Source organism: Ochotona curzoniae, unplaced genomic scaffold (genome assembly GCF_017591425.1).
Source record: "Ochotona curzoniae isolate NIBS_2020 unplaced genomic scaffold, NIBS_Ocur_1.0 scaffold_4763, whole genome shotgun sequence".
NCBI classification, from domain to species: domain Eukaryota; kingdom Metazoa; phylum Chordata; class Mammalia; order Lagomorpha; family Ochotonidae; genus Ochotona; species Ochotona curzoniae.
The window spans coordinates 4,770,759-4,790,964 of record NW_024467123.1 but is presented as its reverse complement, the minus strand read 5'-3'; the positions used below and the strand labels follow the sequence as shown (position 1 = coordinate 4,790,964).

General features: G+C 46.5%; 1 protein-coding gene across 3 annotated transcripts in view; it reads right to left on the bottom strand.

The window, feature by feature from the left end:
- The window catches only part of WAPL (WAPL cohesin release factor), a 79,057-nt gene extending 59,247 nt beyond the window's left edge, over nt 1-19,810 (bottom strand). Inside the window, exons 1-2 of one of the 3 annotated variants that reach the window (XM_040970457.1) lie at nt 19,375-19,810; nt 14,581-15,101 (exon numbers count right to left, since the gene is read on the bottom strand). In XM_040970457.1, the coding sequence (XP_040826391.1) occupies nt 14,581-15,079 (499 nt within the window). In that variant the 5' untranslated portion in view covers nt 15,080-15,101; nt 19,375-19,810. The remainder of the gene's footprint in view (nt 1-14,580; nt 15,102-19,374) is intronic. The other 2 variants (XM_040970458.1, XM_040970459.1) reach the window with 2 other exon arrangements.
- Nucleotides 19,811-20,206: the final 396 nt, after the last annotated feature.

The window sequence follows — 20,206 nt, the reverse complement described above, 5'->3', positions numbered from 1 at the left end:
TTTGTAGGAATGGAGTACAAAAATAAGGTTATTTAAGGATTCCCTAGGAAAGAAAATTCTTTGTAATACTTAGAATTTCAGCGGTTCCATAAAACCTGTCAGTGTTTTTAACAGTATTCGGATATTCAAGAACATTATTATAGTGCAAAAAAGTTTTCAAATACTCTAAAATTTTCAATTCTTTCTAGCTGGTTTAAAAGATAAGAGAAAGAACAAAATGTACATAGGAAATCAGTGAACAGTGAACATAGTATTTGAAAATCTGTACAAAAAAGAATTGTTCAATAAAGGAAACTGGAAAATTTGAGTAAAATTAAGTTGCTTCAGTGATTCAAATATTTAAATAACTTTAAATGAACGAAAGATTAAACCACTTATATATTATAAAATAAAAGGGGATTTTTTTTAAAAGATTTATTTATTTTTATTGGAAAGTCTGATACACAGAGAAGGAAAGACAGAGAAAGATCTTCCATCTGCTGTTTCATTCCCCAAGTGGCCACAATGGCTGGTGCAGCGCTGATCTGAAGCCAGGAGCCAGGAGCTTTCTCCGGGTCTCCCACACGGGTCCAGGGTCCCAAGGCTTTGGGCTGTCCTTGACTGCATTCCCAGGCCACCAGCAGGGAGCTGGATGGGAAGCTTTGCCGCCAGGATTGGAACTGGTACCCATATGAGATCCTGGTGCATGTAAGGCGAGGACTTAAGTCTCTAGGCTACCACACCAGGCCCAAAAGGGAATTTTTTTTTTAAGCTCAATGCAGTAAGCCATCCCAAAGAATAAGTATCACTTTTTCTCTGATATAAAGCAACTTTCACGCAAAATACAACATAAATAGACATGTAAGTAACTAAATATGTACATATATTCCAAGAGAACAACTGTATAATGGAGACTAGCATACCCACAAGTGAAGCTACACTGCAGCATGTGGGTGCAGCTGGTACCATATGAGTGCCAGTTCGAGTCCCATCCGCTGCACCTGTGATCTAGCTCCCTGCTTACAGGGAAAGCAGCAGGATGGCTCACTTGGACCCCTGCACTGACATGGGAGACCTAGGGGGAAGCTCCTGGCTCCTGTACCGATAGGCCCAGCTCTGGTTGTTGCATTTAGGGAGTGAATCAGCAGATGGAAGACCTCTCTCTGCTTCTCCTTCTCTTGGACTCTTCCTTTCAAATAAAGGTGAATAAATCTTAACAAAAAAAAAAAAAAAGGAAAGAGTCTGCTTATATAACATCTTTAAAAATGTGCAACTCAGGCCCGGCGCGGTGGCGCAAGTGGTTAAGGTCCTCGCCTTGCACGCCCGGGATCCCATATGGGCGCTGGTTCTAATCCCAGCAGCCCCGCTTCCCTTCCAGCTCCCTGCCTGTGGCCTGGGAAAGCAGTCGAGGATGGCCCAAAGCTTTGGGAACCTGCACCCGCGTGGGAGACCCGGAAGAGTCTCCTGGCTTCGGACCGGCATAGCATCGACCCGTTGCGCTCACTTGGGGAGTAAAACATCGGATGGAAGATCTTCCTCTCTGTCTCTCCTCTCTGTATATCTGCCTTTCCAATGAAAAAATAATAAAAATAAATCTTTAAAAAAAAAAAAATAATGTGCAACTCAACATATTAATTCCAAAAAGTATACTTTACTGAGACAAGTCCTTTCTCAAGACACATAACAAAATTCACATTCATACACACAAAACTTAAGCATAGGAAAAAAAAAAAAGGTGAAAACAGGGACAAGTGTTATGGCACAGTGGACTATGCCCCTGTGTGACACACCTGCCCTGGGATCAGAGCGCTGGTTCCAGTCTGGGCTGTTCCGCTGTTCTGATTCAGTTTCCTGCTGCTGCTCTCAGAACACAGATACCAGTCCAAGTACTGTATACTTGGACTCCTGTCACCCACATCTGAAGACCTGGATGGAGGTCTGGGTCTTTGGCCTGACCTAGCCCTGTGTTACTAGTGGCTTTTGGTGAGTGAATGAATCAGCAGATGGACCTCTCTTTCTTTTTCTTTCATATAAACAAAACTAAAAAAGAAGTGAAAAATAGTAACAGCATTATTTTTAAAAGAGCTGATTTTCTTGATTTAAAAGTTTTTAATCAAATTCCTGTGAACTGAAGACCTAAACATGAGAGAACAGTAGAAATGTTAGAGGTCCAGTGCGGTGGAGCAGAGTGGTGGTGCTGGTATCTCATAAAGTGCTTCAAGTTCTGGGTGCCGTGTTTCCAACCAGCTTCCTGGGAACAGCCCTGGCCGCCAAGTACACTCCTTTTAAAGGTTTCACACTGGGGAGAATGGGATGTGTGCCAAGCATGACAGGCTAAGCCTCTACCTGCAGTACCAATACCCCATACAGATGAATCTGGTTGCTCCATTTTTTCATCTAGTTTCCTGCTTATGTCCTGGAAAAGCAGCAGAGGCTGACCCAAATCCTTGTGCCCCTGCACCCCATGAGAGGCTCCCAACAGGTTCAACTCTGGCTATTGTGAGCATTTATGAAGTGAACCAGCAGGCAGAAGATCTCTCTCTTTCTCTAACTTGGCCTCCCAAATAAAAAACGAATCTTAGAAAACTTTTGCCATGGGGCTGCACTGTAGTGCCACAAATGGAGATATACCTAGTTCCAGTCCTGGCTGCTCCGTTTCTGATCTACCTCCCAGCTCATGCACCTTTGAAGGCAGTGCAGGATGGCCAAAGTGCTTGGGTCCTCGTACCTGTATGGGAGATCTGGAGGAGGCTCCTGGCTGCTGGTTTAAGCAAAAGACCTGACCCTGTCTTTAAAATAAATATTTTTTAAAAGATTTATTTGTTCTTATTGGAAAGGCAGATATACAGAGGAGAGACAGAGAAAAAGATCTTCCATCCATGGCTGCAATAGCCAGAGCCGATCCAAAGCCAGGAGCCTCTTCCAGTTCTCCCACATGGGTGCAGGGTTCAAGGCCTAGGGCCGTGCTCAACAGTTTTCCCTGGCCACAAGCAGGGAGCTGGATGGGAAGCGGAGCAGCTGGGATACGAACTGGCACATGCAAGTTGAACATTTAGCCTATCATACCAATGTGATATTTAGGCTATCACACCGGGCCCAACAGCAAACATCGTTAACTGGTTGGTCCTTCCTTACACTTGTTCTCCCTCTCACTCTGCTCTGACCTTGGCCCAGGAAGAGCCGAACAGGACAAAGGAGTTACCTTCCCATTATTCCTCCAGGGTAGCATCCCCCCTGGTTTCCCGACATTGCTCCCACAGCTTTGTAAACAGTAATCCTATGAATAAGCCCTGCCCCAACACCAGATTTGGGCATAGCATGTTTTCAGCTGAGACCTGAACTGACAAAGATACAAACTTTAAAAATATATGAGCAGCGGGCCCGGCGCCGTGGCCTAGCAGCTAAAGTCCTTGCCTTGAACACGCCAGGATCCCACATGGGCGCCGGTTCTAATCCTCACAGCTCCACTTCCCATCCAGTTCCCTGCCTGTGGCCTGGGAGAGCAGTCAGGGACGGCCCAAAGCTTTGGGACCCTGAACCCGTGTGTGCGGGAGAACCGGAAGAAGTTCCTGGATCCTGGCTTTGGATTGGCATAGCATTGGCCGTTGCGCTCACTTGGGAAGTGAATCATTGGACAGAAGATCTTTGTCTCTCCTCCTCTTTGTGGATCAGACTTTCCAATAAAAATAAATAAAATCTTTAAAATATATACATACATATATATGAGCAGAAAATTTATTAAGAAGGGAGAGCAAATTCAGACAGACAAAAAGCCTGAGAGAATACGTGAGCAAAGGTTGGCAACCACCGCTCCAGGAAAACTTGCCATTTAAGCCACCAAGACCCTCGTCTGTTTCTTCAGCTCAGGATCCGAAATGTAAACACGGCTCATCAGCTACCTCTGTACTCCATCCACACTCATACCGTGTCTGCACTTCCTGCCCATCTGCCCATCCAACGGCACACTGCCACCACAGGAGAGACCAGGGCATCCCATCTGCCACCTCCTTGCCCTGCTGCCACCTGACCTTTCAGTTTGGATTCTACAAAACCGTCACTCCTCCATCTTACTATAAAAGTCCTCTGTGAAGGCTTACGCCATCTAGCTACTTTCTAATCTTCCTGATACCTTCTATTCTCCAACTACTTAATACAGGATGCATTTATTTAGTGCTTTTACACTAGGTTTAAACTCCACCCCTCCATTCTAGTTTTGCTATTATCCTGAATTCCCTCCAAATTCCAACTCGAGCCTCCCAAGTTATTTTTTTTTCTTTAATATTTATTTTTTATCTACTATTTGAAAGGCAGACTTAAGATGAGGGACAGAAAAAGGTATGGTCTGGTTTACTCCTCAAATGGCTGCAACGGTCAGGGCTGAACCAGCTGAAGCGAGGAGTCCAGAGCTGCTTTCAGCTCCCCATCGGTGCAGGACCCAAGCACTCAGGCCAGCCTCCAGTGTTTGCCCAGGTGCATTAGCAGGCAGCTGGATCAGAAGCAGAGCAGCAAAGCCTGGCTTGACAGCTTAATGGCTAAACTGTCACTTGAAAGTACCAGGATCCGAAGGTGCCAGTTCATACCCTGGCTGCTCCACCTCTCTTCCAGCTCCCCACTTGAGGCCTGGGAAGGCAGCTGGGAATGGTGTAAAGCCTTGGAACCCTGCAAAAACCTCCCTACTCCCATGGAAGACCCAGAAGAAGCTTCTGTGTGCTGGATTCAGATCAGCTCAGCTCCAGCTGTACTAGCCACTTGATGATTGAACCAGTAGATGGAAGATCTTTCTCTCTGTTTCTCTTTCTCTCTGTAAATCTGACATTCCAATCAAAATAAATTTTTTTAAAAAACAAAAATAAAAAGAATCATCCCATCTTCCCCAGTCTCACTAATTATCACATACATTGCTACCCAAAAAGCATCTGAGCTTTCTCATATTTTTGAGAGACAGTCAGACAGGTAGACAGACACAAAGCTCCCATCCACTGTTCTTTACCCCCCAAATACCTACATAAGCCAAGGCCGGGCCCTGAATCCAGGCACTCAAACCACATCTCCTGTGTTGAATGACTGGAACCCATCTACCTGAGCTATCACCACTGCCCCCAAGTGTGGATTAAGAAGAAAATGGAATTGGAAATGGAGCCAGGATTCAAATTCAGGCACTACAACACAGGAGGTATACATCCTACCAGCAGTGTAAACCACTGCACCGGGTGCTGGCCCCAAGGAACTTCAACAACTGATTCAACTTGCCTGCTCCAGCACTACATTTTGCACTTTGATTCATAACAGGACGTTCCGCATATTATCCCTCTATTCTCTCTGTCCTATCAGTTCTACCTGGGTGCTAAACATTCAAATTCCACAGTCCTTCAATTTCTTACTCTCCAGGCAATATGCTAAATTCCCTTTCTTCTTCATCTCTTCGGATCACATGTTATCTGACAAAATACCAATCCAAAATAACTCTAATTATCCTATACATGCTGCATTCTATGCAGGGGGCCTACTAAAGGAAGGAGAAACACACACAATGGCTACCGAATCTCTAATACAGCTCATTCTCCTGTTTTAGGTAGCATTTATTAAACCCTTTCCCACTCTCCTTAATTGTCCCCAAGTTACTGTGCTCTTCTCTCTCCCTTTCAGAAATAACCAGTCACTTACTTACAAAAATAGAACTATAGGCTCAGCACAATGGCTCAACTGGTTAGTCCTTCCCCTGCAAGTACCAGGATCCCATCTAGAGGCCAGTTTACGTCCTGGCTGCTATACTTCCCTTCCAGCTCCCTGCTTATGGCCTGGGAAAGCAGTGGAGGACGGCCCAAAACCTTGAGACCTTGTAACCCTGTAGGAGACCCTGAAGAAATTCCTGGCTCCTGGTTTCAGATCAACTCAGCTCCAGCCAACGAGGCTATTTGGGGAATAAACCTAGTGGAGAAAGATCTTTGTCTCTTCTCTTTGCCTTTCCAATAAAAACAAATAATCTTTTTTAAATTTTTAAAGAACTACAAACCAATCAAAGCCTTCACCTCTTGCCATCTCTCCTTCCACTAAGCTCATCTTTTCCCCATCATTCCTCCTGTATGGTAAACACAGAATCCCTTCTCCCAAGGCCTCTCCCCACATATTAGCACCCATTTCTCAAAGCTCTCCTGTGCATTAAAACCTTCCAGACAGCCCAGCGTGGTAGGCCAATAGGTAAACTTACTGCCTAGCACATGCGCCAGGATCCCAAATGGGTGCCGGTTCATGTCCCAGCTGTTCCATCTCCCATCCAGCTCCCTGCTTATGGCCTGGGTAAACAGTATAGGACCACCCAAGGCCTTGATACCATGCACCCACACAGGAGACTTGGAAGAAGCGCTAGCTCCTGGTTTCAGATCAGCTCAGCTCCGGTCATTGCGGCTACTTGGGAAGAGAACCAACAGACAGAAGATCTTCCTGTCTCTCCTCTCTGTAAATCTGAATTTCCAATAACAATGAATAAATCTTTTAAAAAATAAAACCCTTCCAAAGGAGCCAGTGCTGTAGTGTAGCAAGTGAAGCTGCCACTTGTTAGGAGATATTTCATATGGCAACCAGATGGAAAGCTGGTCATGTCCCAGCTCTCTGCCTACAGACTGGGAAAAGCAGAGATGGTCCAAGTGTGTGGATCCCTGCCACTCACAGGGGAGACCTGGATGGAGCACCTGCTTTTGGCCTGGACTGGTACTGCCCACTGTTACCATTTGAGGAATGAACCAGCAAATGGAGGATCTCAGTCTTTTCCTGTTTGTGTCTCTTGTCTTTCAAATAAATAAATAAATCCGGATTTAAAAAGCAGTAAGGGGTCACTAGATTTTTTTTGTTAATTCCAGAACCGTTCATACCCCTCTAGCTGCCTTTCTTGTCACCTCTGAAGATCTTGACTAATGGCACAGACACGAGTATCCCACTCCGTCACGCCCTTGATGACTCAGATCTAAGCTGCAAAGGCGAAGCCCCCTTGTCCTCACTTCAGCTGACTTTGCCGCAGCTCTCAGACTCAGGGGGCCCTTGCACAGACGCTTCACTGCTGGCTGCTGAAGCACGCCACTGGCTTCCTTTCCCTTCAGCAGCTCGAGCTGCTGCGACTTCATTTCCTTTTCCAGCTTCTTGTTTTTCTGGCTATTCAATACTAGAAATTCTTCACAGCTCAGTTTTAACACTGCTTTCCTTTCACACTGACCTTAATGACTTTAACTGATTTTGTATTTTCAAGTGATATCTATATTCTGAATTTCAGGTTTCTCATCTCAAACCAAGACTTTTCATCCAACTTCACCCCCAAGACCTGGCAGTTAAGTAGTGTAATTTCAGATATCTCAAGTGCAACTGAAAGCATTAACTTTCCCTTACACTGCCCTCTGTCTCAATAACTCGACCATCTGCTCACTTGCTCCTGTCCCATACCTGGGACTCACTGCCTTCTTCATCTGCAAGCCATCAAGCCCTGCAGTTCTGTCTTTGTGCATCAACAGGTCTCAGGTTAAATGTCACTCCTGCCTACACACCTCCACCCGCAGAGGCTGCAAATAAACTTACTATGCACTCCCATGGCACCCCACAGTTTTCATACTTTTCAGTCCATTTGTTATCCTGGATTCTGTCTTCCCCAGTGGAACATGAAAAAGCCAAGAACCAGGCCAAGCCCTGACATGGCGGTTAAGACAACACTTAAAACACCCACATTCCAGATCCTTGTGAATTCCAGCATCAAGATAAAACTGATGTTACAGTAACAGCATATTGTTTTACATTTTGACTTTCAATAAACCAATGAATTAAGTTCACACTTATCAGAAGACAAAAGCACCATACTAAAAGACAACTCTAGATGTTTCAGAGATCTAAAAAATTCACTCAAGTCGTTTGAATTCTGAACTATGCTTTATATGACAGAAATGAAGTCTGCTGGGGCCTGGCATAGTGGCATAGATGGCCTAGAGGCTAAAGGCCTTCCCTTGAATACCCGGGATCCCATATGGGCGCCAGTTCTAATCCCAGCAGCCCCACTTCCCATCCAGCTCGCTGCCTGTGGCCTGGGAAAGCAGTGGAGGACAGCCCAAATGCTTGGGACTCTGCACCCACATGGGAGACCCGGATGAGCTCCTGGCTCCTGGCTCTGGATTGGCTCAGCTCAAGCCATTGCAGCCACTTGGGGAGTGAACCATTGGATGGAAGATCTTCCTCTGTCTCTCCTTCTCTCTGTATATCTGACTTTCCAATAAAAACAAATAAATCTTAAAAAAAAGTCTGCTTTACATGTGATTAAATATAAATATATAAAAGGCTTAGCACAAAGAACTTAAAAAATCAAAGTTCTTTTATGTACTTCCCTTAAAAAATTGATTTTAGGTATGACTTAAATGTATTTCTTGTATGAAATACATTTAAGAAATACATTTAACATCTAAAGGCATCTGGATACTGTATTTTCAGGATTTTAGGATTTTAAAAATAGTCCAATAATCACTTGTGCTTTATCCAATGTATAAATGACAATCTCATCTAAGGTCTCAAGTCTTGGCTTACTTTACATTTTCAGGAACAATTTAATTCCCTTTCTAAAAATCACTTTCAGTTTGAAATCAGAAGTTCAATTTCCTAACACTGCATTACTATACCTTAAACAAATATTTAGTACAGCTTTAAGCAAATAAGAAAAAATTTACTGGCTAAAAACCCAGTCATACAAATTAAGAGCCTATGCCATAGTTATCTCACTACTTGGCAGGACATGCAAACTGAATCCCAGCTGGCTGGCAAGGAAAATGTGCCAAGCAGAAATACAAGTCTTTGCACACTTTATTCTAGAGTCCAGATGAACAAAGATAGAAAATAGAAGTGGCCTCACATAACAGCAAAGAGAAGCTTCTGTTAAACCTCTAATGGGCACAGCCTAGGACTCCAAACTTTAAATACCTGACATCTCAGAAGGTTAAACTGCAGCTCCTGCTATCTGTAAGTGGCACAACTGGCTGACAACTCACTGCTTTTAACAGCAACTGGAAACAGTTTACTGCTTTTAAAATTAAGCATTCAATACAAAAGTATATGCAGATAAAATTAGAAATCCTTCATCTGCTTTAAAATACTCCAGTGGGTAAAAGCTGGAGAGGTGTGGGTAGGCACTGTGGGTTCACTCACCCCCTGGGGTGCCTGAATCCGTATCTGACTACCTGAGATGGAGTCCTACCCGATTCCAATCCAGCTTGCAGCTTGACGAGCCTGCAGCAGATGATGGCCCAAGGATCTGTGTTTTTGCCACCTACGTGGGAGACCCATACAGTTCCTAGTTCTGGAACTGGACCAGCCCTGGCTGTTGGGCATTTCAGGAGTTAAAGAGGTTGGAAACCCTATAATTCCTCCTTTCAAAGAAGTAAAACTTGCACAAATTACAAAAAAAAAAATTAGTGGCTGGCATTAGAGAGCATCAGGTTAAGCTGCCTCTTATAATGAGGGCATTCGACATCTCAGTGCAGGTTGCCGTCCCAGTTGTTCCAGTTCCAATCCAGTCCCGTGCTAATGTCCTTAGGAAAGCAGTGGAGGATGGCTCAAATGCTTACTTAGGTCCCTGGATCCACACGAGACGAAACTCCTGGCTTCAGCCTGGCCCAGCTTTGGCCATTGTAGGTGTTTGGGGAATGAATCGCAGATGGGAGATCGACCAACCCATCTCACAGCCAACTCTGCCTTCCAAATGGATACATTGGTTGATTCATCTTTCCTGGAATTGGCGATGTTACCTTAGCACCTGCTCATTCAATCATTCTACTTTGAAATCTGAGGTACTCTGGAGAAAAAATGTTTAAGACTCTGGAAATTTTTAAACCGATAAATAAAGTAAATAAAACATTACTTCCTCAAATAAATAAAAGATAAGTAGTTTATAGTGCTTACCATAAACTGACAACTATTCAAGCTGGACAACTAAATACACAAGATTCCTGTATTATTCTATTTTTACATGTCATGTGTCAAAATTTCATAATAAAATGTTTCTTGTACATTACAGGGTAGAACATTCTAGCAACTCAAGCCCTCTGAACAGTTTTTATTTCCAGCTCATAAGCTTGCTTCTGATTCCGTAAACCATTAAGCATTTGTTTATGAAATAGCAATTATTGGGCCCGGCACGATGGCATAGTAGTTAAGATCCTCGCCTTGAACGCGTCGGGATCCCATATGGGTGCTGGTTCTAATCCTGGTAGCTCCACTTCCCATCCAGCTCCCCACTTGTAGTGTGGGAAAGGAGTCAAGGATGGCCCAAGGCCTTGGGACCCTGCACCCACGTGGGAGACCTGGAGGAGGTTTCTGGCTTCTGGCTTCAGATAGGTGAAGAACTGTCCATTGCGTTCACTCGGGGAGTGAATCATCAGACGGAGGATCTTCCTCTGTCTCTCCTCCTCTCTGTACATCTGCCTTTCCAATAAAAATACATAAATCTTAAAAAAGAAAATAGCAATTATTGTATGCTTCATCATGATCCCATCCTGAGTCTCTTCTTCAAATTCGTCAAAAAATTTCAAAGCACTGCCCTGATAAACTACTTCAGAAAGTTTAACAGTGTCCAAAACAATTACATATTCCTCCAGAGAGATGGACTCAAAAAAAAAAAACCATATTAGGCCCAGTGCAGTGGCGTTGCAATTAAAGTTCTCGTTTTCCATCACATGCTAAGATACCATACGGGTGCCAGTTCTAATCCTGGTGGCCCCACTTCCCATCCAGCCCAAAGCCCAAACCTTGGGACCTGGCATCCATGTGGGAGACCCAGAAGCTGTGGATCCAGATAAGCTCAGGTCTTGCCATTGCAGCCACTTACAAAGTGAATCATTGGACGGAAGATCTTCCTCTCTGTCTCTCCTCCTCTCTGTATATCTGACTTTCCAATGCAAATAAAATAAATCTTAAAAAAAAAAAGTATAATAATACCATGTATAATTATGAGCTTGGATAAGTTCTTATGGCTGATGCAATGTAAATTATGCTGCAAAAAATGGTAGTACTGTCCAGCAACGTTCCACTGGAAGGATGCTAATGCAACTTAATCTGGGCACTTTGAACAAGCTGCTGATAAAACTGCCAAAAGGTTCTTAAATGAAATGCCTAAATATAGCCAGCTAGATTTCTTAGACTCAAATAAGTATGTAAGTATTTTTATCCAAAGAAAGAATCCAAAACTTTCAGGATTCTCACAAGGGTCCCTAGAATGAAAAAAAAGTTAAGAATACTTGAGATTGAGATCTCTTTTATTAAAGACTTAGGTTTCAGATTCTAAAATTACAAGGTTTTCAGAGTGAGAAGTAACGACAATCTGACACGTAAGGGGAAAGCGGTTGGCACCATGGCAGAGGAGCTCAAGCCTCCACCTGCGGTGCCTGACGTGTGATGTAAGGTCAAGTCCCAGCTGCCACTTCTGATCCAGCTCCCTGCTAATGTGCCTACAAAAGCAGCAGGAGACAGTCAAAGTCCTTGGGCCCCCAAAATCCACATGGGAGGCCAGGAGGAAGCTCCAGCTCCTGGCTTCGGAAGGGCCCAGCATCAGCCACTGCAGCCATTTGGGGAGTGTCACAACAGAAGGAAAATCTGTCTCTCCTTTCTGTAAATCTGCCTCTCAAACAAAATAAATCATAAATATAAAAAAACAGGTAGCCTAGTGGCTAAGGCCTTGCCTTGCCCGCACCAGGATCCCATATGGGCGCCAGTTCATGCCACAGGAGCTCCACTTCCCATCCAGCTCCCGGCTTGTGGCCCGGGAAAGCAGTCGAGGACGGCCCAAGGCCTTGGGACCCTGCACCCACATGGGAAACACAGAAAAGGCTCCAGACTCTTGACTTCAGATTGGCTTAGCTCTGGCCGTTGCAGCCATGTGGTGGGGAGTAAACCAGCGGATAGAGGATCTTTCTCTTTTTCTCTCTCTGTATCTAACTTCCCAATAAAATGAGTAAATCTTTTTTAAAAATCTTAAATTTAAAAAGCAAAGAAAGACTCCCAAAGTTTAAAAGGAGCCAAAAAAATGGAAGGCTTTGGCAAAAGCATTCTCACGATATATCCAACTTGCACATACCCAAAGTTAGAAACAGTTGATACCTAACCTGCACACACTAGCAATAAGGTGAGACTATATCATTGGCACTATTATGAAAAGTCAAAGCACGCCTTCAGACCCTGTTTCTCATCCCACAGGGGACATGCCAGGGGTGCTATAACTTAGTTACCAAAGGAAAGGAGGAAAAAGGTTCAGAGTACCACAGCATTCCCTTCCTACTAGGAAGGAAAACAGCAAGACGCTCCTGAACATCTGGGTATCTGTGTTTCAGTGTCCATTTTAATGGAGTCTGAATCCACAGTCCACCGAATCAGCATCAGAACTACAATCAAGCCGGATTAGGAAACGCTACCTCATTCCATAGAAAACTACACCTTCATTCCCATCAGTCGGCTTCCCACACAGCGTGGACATACTGCATGCAAAGCTATACCATCAGCAAAGCAACATAAGCAACCACTGCCTATGAGCATTTCAACTGCTACATTCCTGTTCCCTCACTGTATGAATGAATACTCTACACACGACCATCTGCCAATGACATCCACTCTCCCAAAGCCAACATGCTCAAGGAAGCCTGGGTCAGTGTCCTGTGACCACATGCACCACATGCCCAACCTCATCCTTTTCCTCCAGCTTACACACCTTGCAAGGTAGCCTATCCTGGGCCAGCAAGAGATGGCAATAAGAGCTCTGAACAACTCAACTAGAACAGCATTCTTAGAGCCTAGCACAGTGGTTCCATAAACAGTAGCTACTCAGTAACACAAATATTCAATTTCTTTTTAAAAATAAATTTCATGGGCCCGGCGCGGTGGCACAAGTGGTTAAGGTCCTCGCCTTGCACGCCCGGGATCCCATATAGGCTCCGGTTCTATCCCGGCAGCCCCGCTTCCCTTCCAGCTCCCTGCCTGTGGCCTGGGAAAGCAGTCGAGGATGGCCCAAAGCTTTGGGACCCTGCACCCACGTGGGAGACCCGGAAGAGGCTCCTGGCTTCGGATCGGCATAGCATCGGCCGTTGCGCTCACTTGGGGAGTGAATCATTGGACGGAAGATCTTCCTCTCTGTCTCTCCTCCTCTCTGTATATCTGACTTTCCAATAAAAATAAATAAATCTTTAACAAAATAATAAAAATAAAAATAAATTTCATTTTGAAACAAAAATTCCACTTCAACCTTGCAGAGTTACTAACTTCTTTCAAGTCATCTAAAAATGGGAGAATGAAGCTAAAATGTACTGCAGCTCAAGTTCTTCATTATAACACATTTTAGGAGCTGACCCAGAAGCAGTTTTTATGCTCTGATTTGACTTGAACTTGAGAACAATGCTTCAGGAGAAGTGTGGATAAGACTGCAAGGACAGCCAAGTTAGCGCTTGCTCAGAGGACCAGGCGAATGGCAGTAACAGCTGGCTCATCCTCTTAAGGGTGAGGAAGCAGAAAATGCTCAGCATTCTTAGTAAAACTATGAAAAGCACAGTTGCTTGCACACTTTGATGCGCCCCATACTAAGCCCCAAAGGATGTTCTAGGGGATTCAACTCAAAAGCTGTCTAGACCCATGTTCTGCCACCAAATGCCCCAAGTGAAGAAATCAGGTCCTTCTCCCTCCACTATGGACTGCTGATAGGCTGCTGGCACTGCTTCATTCTCCCACCCATCTGCGGGGACTCCTGCAATGCTAGCTCTTCAGTCTGTTAACTACACCTTTACCACTTACTGCAATCCCAAAGCCATTCAGAGGAACTAAGAGGGCAGCCAGAGACGGCCTTAGATGCTGCCCAGGACTCCACAACTGCAGTGCCAAAGTTTCTCATTCCCGCTCCAGCCTCAGTGCCAGCTTCCCAGCTCCAGAACCTGGATCCCTGCACCCATATGGCAGACCCAGATGGAGCCCCCAACACCCAGCTTCAGCTTGGCGCAGCCCTTGGTCATGGTGGGCACTGAGACAATGGACAAGGGGTGGCAGTGCTCTCTCAAAAAACGTTTAAAAGTGAATGAGAATGTAACACATACTACTTTAGGAGAAAATACTAGATAATGTTTACTAATTAGCATCTTAAAAGCACAACCAGTTTTGTACCTGATACTAACACTAGTCACTGCTGGTCCCTACACTCTCCTCAATTTGCAATAAAGTTCAATTCTTACTCTTTGTGATCTAGTTAGAGAAAGGCTAGTACTCCTCACTAATGCTCACCGTATCAACCACCACCCAAATCCTCCACGGTAACAGAAGATGCAGTGCAATCCTGGCACAACAAGGAAGACATTTCCTACAGAATGGAAGCTAACGATTTAGAAATGACTGCTTCCAAAACATATTCCTGAGTGACAGTCTAGAAACAATAGCATCCAACTGGTTTAACTTTTAACTTTCTTGACAACTCCTAAACCTCTTCCAAAACTATCAGCAGTCCCTGTTAGTCACAAATGCAGAAACAAAACCTAAGTTACATGGTATTTTAGAATATAGATCGCTTAAATAAATGGCTTACATGAGGCTCTCCTAAAGAAAATTGAAACTTACCTGAAGTCATTAATTTAGCACAGCTGCTTTTGCTTGCATCATCTCCCAGGGTTCCACTTGCGTTCTTCTCTTTCCCCAGCAGAGAGTCTTCCAAAGGCAAGCATCTGACCAACCCGACGCTGTCTTCATCCAGTGGGTGACTCATTTTGCTATTAGCTTCAAGTACAGAAGTGACTTCTTCCAGAGGAGCAGCTTCACTGGACTCTGAGTGAGAGGAACCCTTACCCTGCGCTAAATTCTTGGAAGAAACCGGGAGAGACTCATCATCGCTATCAAATCCAAAAGGGTCTCCAGTATTTTCTTCTTCTACTTTGGGTCTCTTCGGCATCTCTTGGATATCTGGTTTACAATTGGGCCTCTTCTGCCCTAATTTAGCCATAAATGTGGTCTCTCCCCACTTTGTGCTAAGGGTGGTCCGTTTGTTGGAAAAGACTTCGTCAAACTTTGAACTGCCATTTCCTCCTTTCCTACTGTATGTTTTCCCAAATCTGGATGTCATTTTGACACCTGTTTCATATTCTCTGGAAAAAAAATCAATATACGTTTATTTACTCTGAGTGTTTATTTAGTGCCCAACACTGCATGTAAGAACGTAGGCATTGTCTGCACACAACTTTTTAACATTCACCACATAAGCCTTCAAAAATAGTTAATACAGGGCCAGCGTTGTTAGAACAGTGGGTAAAGCTGCTGGTCCTCCAGGTCCCAAACAGCTCCCTGTTAATGACCTGGAGAAAGCAGCAGACGACGGTCCACAAGCGTGGGTCCAGGCCACGCAGGTAGCAGACGTGGATCAAGTTCCTGACTCTGGCCGGGCCCTGCCCTGGCCTTTTCAATCATCTGGGGAGTGAAGAGCAAGAGGAACATTTGTCTCTTATTCTGTTAACTCTGAATGTCAAAATAAATAAACCTTTAATAAATGAAGCTAAAAGCAGCTAATATGAAAAAGGGATATAAAGACTCATTTTTTTACTTTGTGTGCTGCCATCATTGTGTGCTGGTTTACACTAGCCACACACAAGCTACTGCCAGAGTAACAAAAATTGGTGACTAACCAACTTACAACACAGCATACACAAAACCAACTTATACTGAAACATTTTTGCAGTTTCAAATGAATTAACTTACTATTCACATAAACATCACTTTTAGCTTAAAAATAATCTGAGCAGGGTAATTACCCCTAATATAAAATCTTAGGCAAAAATGTTAATTTCCTTTCAAGTTCTCAGAAATGTCAAATAGTTACCTAAATTTAGTTCTTTGAAATTCCACAGCACTTATTCTATGAAAAAAAAAAAAGATCAACATGGTATGATTTTTTTTTCCATGTTATTACAACCTGCAACTTTTAATCCACCCAGAGAGATGATGGTCCTTGGTCTAATGCAATTTGGACTTAGACGGACCTCTCCCAGAGCACAAGAAACCACCCCTATTCCGTCCCTCTTGCCCCTACAGTGCTGTGCTCATTTTCGGAATTACATTTTCTGCAGCTAGTGAACTCTAATATACCAGTTCCAAGGATTATCAAAGGAATACAAGCATATAACCTTTATATTCCTCTTCCACTGATAAACAACAAATCAACCCATCTGATTTATCTATCTAATAAAAACAGATACTACAGGGGTCCCGTGTGATGGCTCCACTGGCTCATCTTTCCCCTTGCACATGCCCAGGATCCCAAATGGACCGCAGTTCCTGTGCCGGCTGCTCCATTTCCCTTCCAGCTCCCTGCTATGGCCTGGGAAAGCAATGGAGGATGGCCAAATGCCTCAGGACCCTGCAGGCACATGACAGACCCAAAGAAACTCCTGGCTTCAGCTCAGCTCAGCTCAGGCCACTGTGGCTTACTGGGGAGTGAACCAGTGGATGGAAGATGTTTCTCTGTCTCTACTTCTCTCTGTGGATATGACTTCCCAATAAAAATAAAATGAAACTTTTTTAAAAAAAAATGCTTAGGGGCTTTAATTTTTTCATTACTTTGAAATAATAAAAACAGTGGTTGTGCTGTCTGACCTGTAACTTTGAATACATTTTGAATACAATTCTAATAACTTGAAAACATTATTTAGGTAGGGACAGAGCTCCCATCTGCTGGCTGACTCCCCAGATGCCCGAAGACAAGGCAGGAATAGGGAGCCCAATCCATGCCTCCCACATGGGTGACATAGCACAACAGCACGCTCAAAGTATGCGCAAGAGCAGCAAGCTACAATCCCAGCAGAGTCCAAGTTCAACAAAAATCTCCATAACCTCTAGGTTAATACCCATCGCTGAAACACAATTTTAACATGTTCCCTTCATTAACTTCAACACAACTAGGGTAGGTTTTCAGTCAAACAGTTAAGACTTCAGTTAAGACACCCATAATCCACGCTGTCAAGTATCTGGATGCAAAATCCAGACTGGGCGCCCAACTCAGCTTCCTAATGCACATTCCAGGGAGCAACAGGTGACAGCTCAAGGAACCGGGTTCCTGCCAGGCAGGTGGGAGACCTGGACTGAATTCCCAGTTCCAAGCAGCTTCTGGCCAGCCTAGACCTTGGTCCAGACCCAGCCATTGTAGCGGGATGTCACCTAGCCTTCCTAATAAATCTTAAAAAAAAGTCTGGGGCTGGCACTTTAAAGAAACTTTCGGTGCCAGAATGCTAGTGGAACACATCCCAAATTCCAGTGCCGGATGGGGATGGAGTCCTGGCCATCCACCTTCCTTGTAATGTGCCTGGAAAAACTGCAGAGGAAGGTCTGAGCTTAGGGTCCTGCTGCCCAAGTGGGAGACCTGAATGGAGCTGCTGACTCCAGCCTGGCCGAGTCTGGGCTGTTGCAACCATTTGGGGAGTGACCCACCAGATGGAAGATCTCACCCTTCCCTCTGTTTCTGAAATAAAGAGGGGGGAAATCCTTTTAAAAACCAAAGGGGGGCCCCCGGTGTGGTGGCTTAGCAGCTAAAGTCCTCACCTTGAACGGGTTGGGATCCCATATGGTCACTGGTTCTAATCCCCGTGGCCCTGCTTCCCTTCCAGCTCCCTGCTTGTGCCCGGGAAAGCAGTGAGGACGGCCCAAGGCCTTGGGACCTTGCACCCACGTGGGAGACCCGGAAGTGGCTCCTGGCTCCTGGCTTTGGATCAGCTTAGCTTCAGCTGTTGCTATCACTTCAGGAGTGAACCATCGGAAGGAAGATCTTCCTCTCTGTCTCTCCTCCTATGTATATCTGACTTTGCAATAAAAATAAATCTTAAAAAAAAACAAAAACAAAAACCCAAAGGTTAAAAAATCATGAATCACTGTGCAACTTCGTTTTATATACAGTCAGTAGAGGATCACACCATGCTTGGTGAGAAGCCAATTATAATTGGTCAAGTAACAAGACATCATCACACGCATCTGTGCTCAAAGCTTTCCCCAAGGAGAGCCACTTCCCACTTTCACTGCAGATGGAACGCTAACATCTCTGTTTCCAAGCAGAACCTCAACACAAGGAAGGACCCTGAGCAGCTAGCTACCAAAGACAAAATGAAGACATCTCTCCTCGAGCCTTCAGGAAGGCAAAGCAGAGGTCCGCAGACCCAAGTTCACATCCACGCCAACAAAGCATGCACAGAAGTGGTAATCAGTAAAAAATGCTGATTCAAGGCCAAACTGAAATGCTAGACTTGAGCTCCGGTAAGCCAACATCAGAAAAATTCATCCTGGAACCAGCAAAGCCTTGGCTGCTTAAGAGTCTGAGGAATAACTGAAATAAACAGTTAACTACCTGAAGAATGATAAGAAACTTAGGGCAGTTTTTTTTCCCTAGGTTTTTTTTTTTTTTAAGAAGTGGGGTCTTCTACAAACACCTTCTGAAATGCTGATGATTTTGGTGTTTCCAAACTGAAAGGACAAGAAGTGGGAGGAAAAAAATGCGGTTGAAGGGTTACTATCTACCAAATCCAACACAAGAATACATTCGAGTTCATTATATAATAGTCTTGCTTCCCATAATGTCTTTTTTTGAAAAGTCAGGAAGGACAGCCGTGGCAGTCTCTCTCCAAGCAAGGCGTATGGGCAGACCCCAAAATTGCAATAGGCACTGCCTTAGCATTATGTCAACCAACCCGGCGGGTGCTGCTAATCGCCTTCCAACTTCCAAAGACTTAAGACTCGTCGGCCGCTGGGGTTTTGGCCTCTCTGTCCCAAGGGCGGGTCCCATTCGGAGGGACCCAAGTCCACCCGAGACCTGCGAGGTCCGGAGGGGCTGCCGCTGGGGGGGGGAGGTGTTGGACACGCGCACCTGCGGGCCGGCGGCGGCCGGTGCACCGGGGAGGCCATGGGGGATGGCGGCCAGCCGGCCGGCTCCCGCAACTTCGCTCCCCGCCCCCACCGCCAGGGCTTCCGACGACGCCCCCAAATCCCCGGGACAACTTCGGGGTGCGGCGCCACGGGCCGGGCGGGGTCGGACCGACGGACAACCACCCCCCCCAACACACACACACACACACCCCTGCACCCCGTCGTCGTCTTTGCCGCCGCCGCCGCCAAGGACCGGAGGTTGCAATCAACACACTTTGACCGGCCTCGGAGAGGGAAGTCTAACCGACAGGCGGAAAAGAACTCAAAAAAAAAAAAAAAAGATAAGAGAGAAAATCTAAAAAAAAAAAAAAAAAAAGGAGTTCTCCGGTCGTCGTCCCCCCTCTCCCGCCTCCTTCGTCCAACTTGGCCAGGAGCCTCCCCGCCACCTCCGCCCGGCCGCCCCCCCAACCCTGCCCGGCTCCGCTCCGGGCCTAGGCAGCCGCCCGAGACCTCACTTACCCTCGGAGCCTCGGCGGGTGCTTTGGCCTCGGGCCGCCTCCGCCTCTCTCGCTCCCAGGAGACAGACAGGAGCCCGGGGCCGGCCGGGGGGCCGCCGAGAGGTTCCCCACCCCCGGGGCCACCGACTCCGCTGTCGGTAAATAGGAAGCCCGGCCGAGAAGGAGGAGCGGGGGAGGAGCGGCGGCCCCGCAACTTCCCTCCCCGCCTCGAGCCGCTCTGCCGGCCGGGGCCCGGGGCCTACGCGCCTTCCCTGGCCGCCGCCGCCGCCGCCGGAGCCGGAGCCGCTACGTGCCCCCGCTGGGCCGCCGCCTCCTGCGCCGCCGCTTCCGCCGGTGAATGGTCAGCGCTGGAGTTTGAACAGGGCCCTCAACCATCTCAACGCCATTTGCGCTCCGGCCCCCACCTCCTGCCTCCAACAGCCGCTCGCTCCGTCACTCCGCTTCCCACAGGCCCCGCGCGGCCGCCCGACCCCCGCGGCCAATCGCGCGGCCGCTTACTCAAGCCGCCGCGCAGGCGCCGCGCCCCGCATGCTCCGGCGCCCGCCATTGGCCCGGCGCGGGGCCCGACGGGAGTTGGAGTCCCGGGTCCGTGAGGTCACCGTACCGGGAGCCCCGCGCAGGAGTGGGCGGCGGGCGGCTGCGGCGGCAGCGGCGGCAGGGGCGGCAGGGTCTGCGCGCCCGGACCGGGGAGGGAGCTCCGGCTCCCCGGCCCTTCTCCGGGATGCAGCAGCAGGTGCGACCCGGGGCAGGGCCGAGGGGCGCAGTGCAGACAGCTGTGTCAATCGTTTCCCCTCCAGGGACCCGCCGGTGTCTGGGGACTGGTGGGTCGTGCA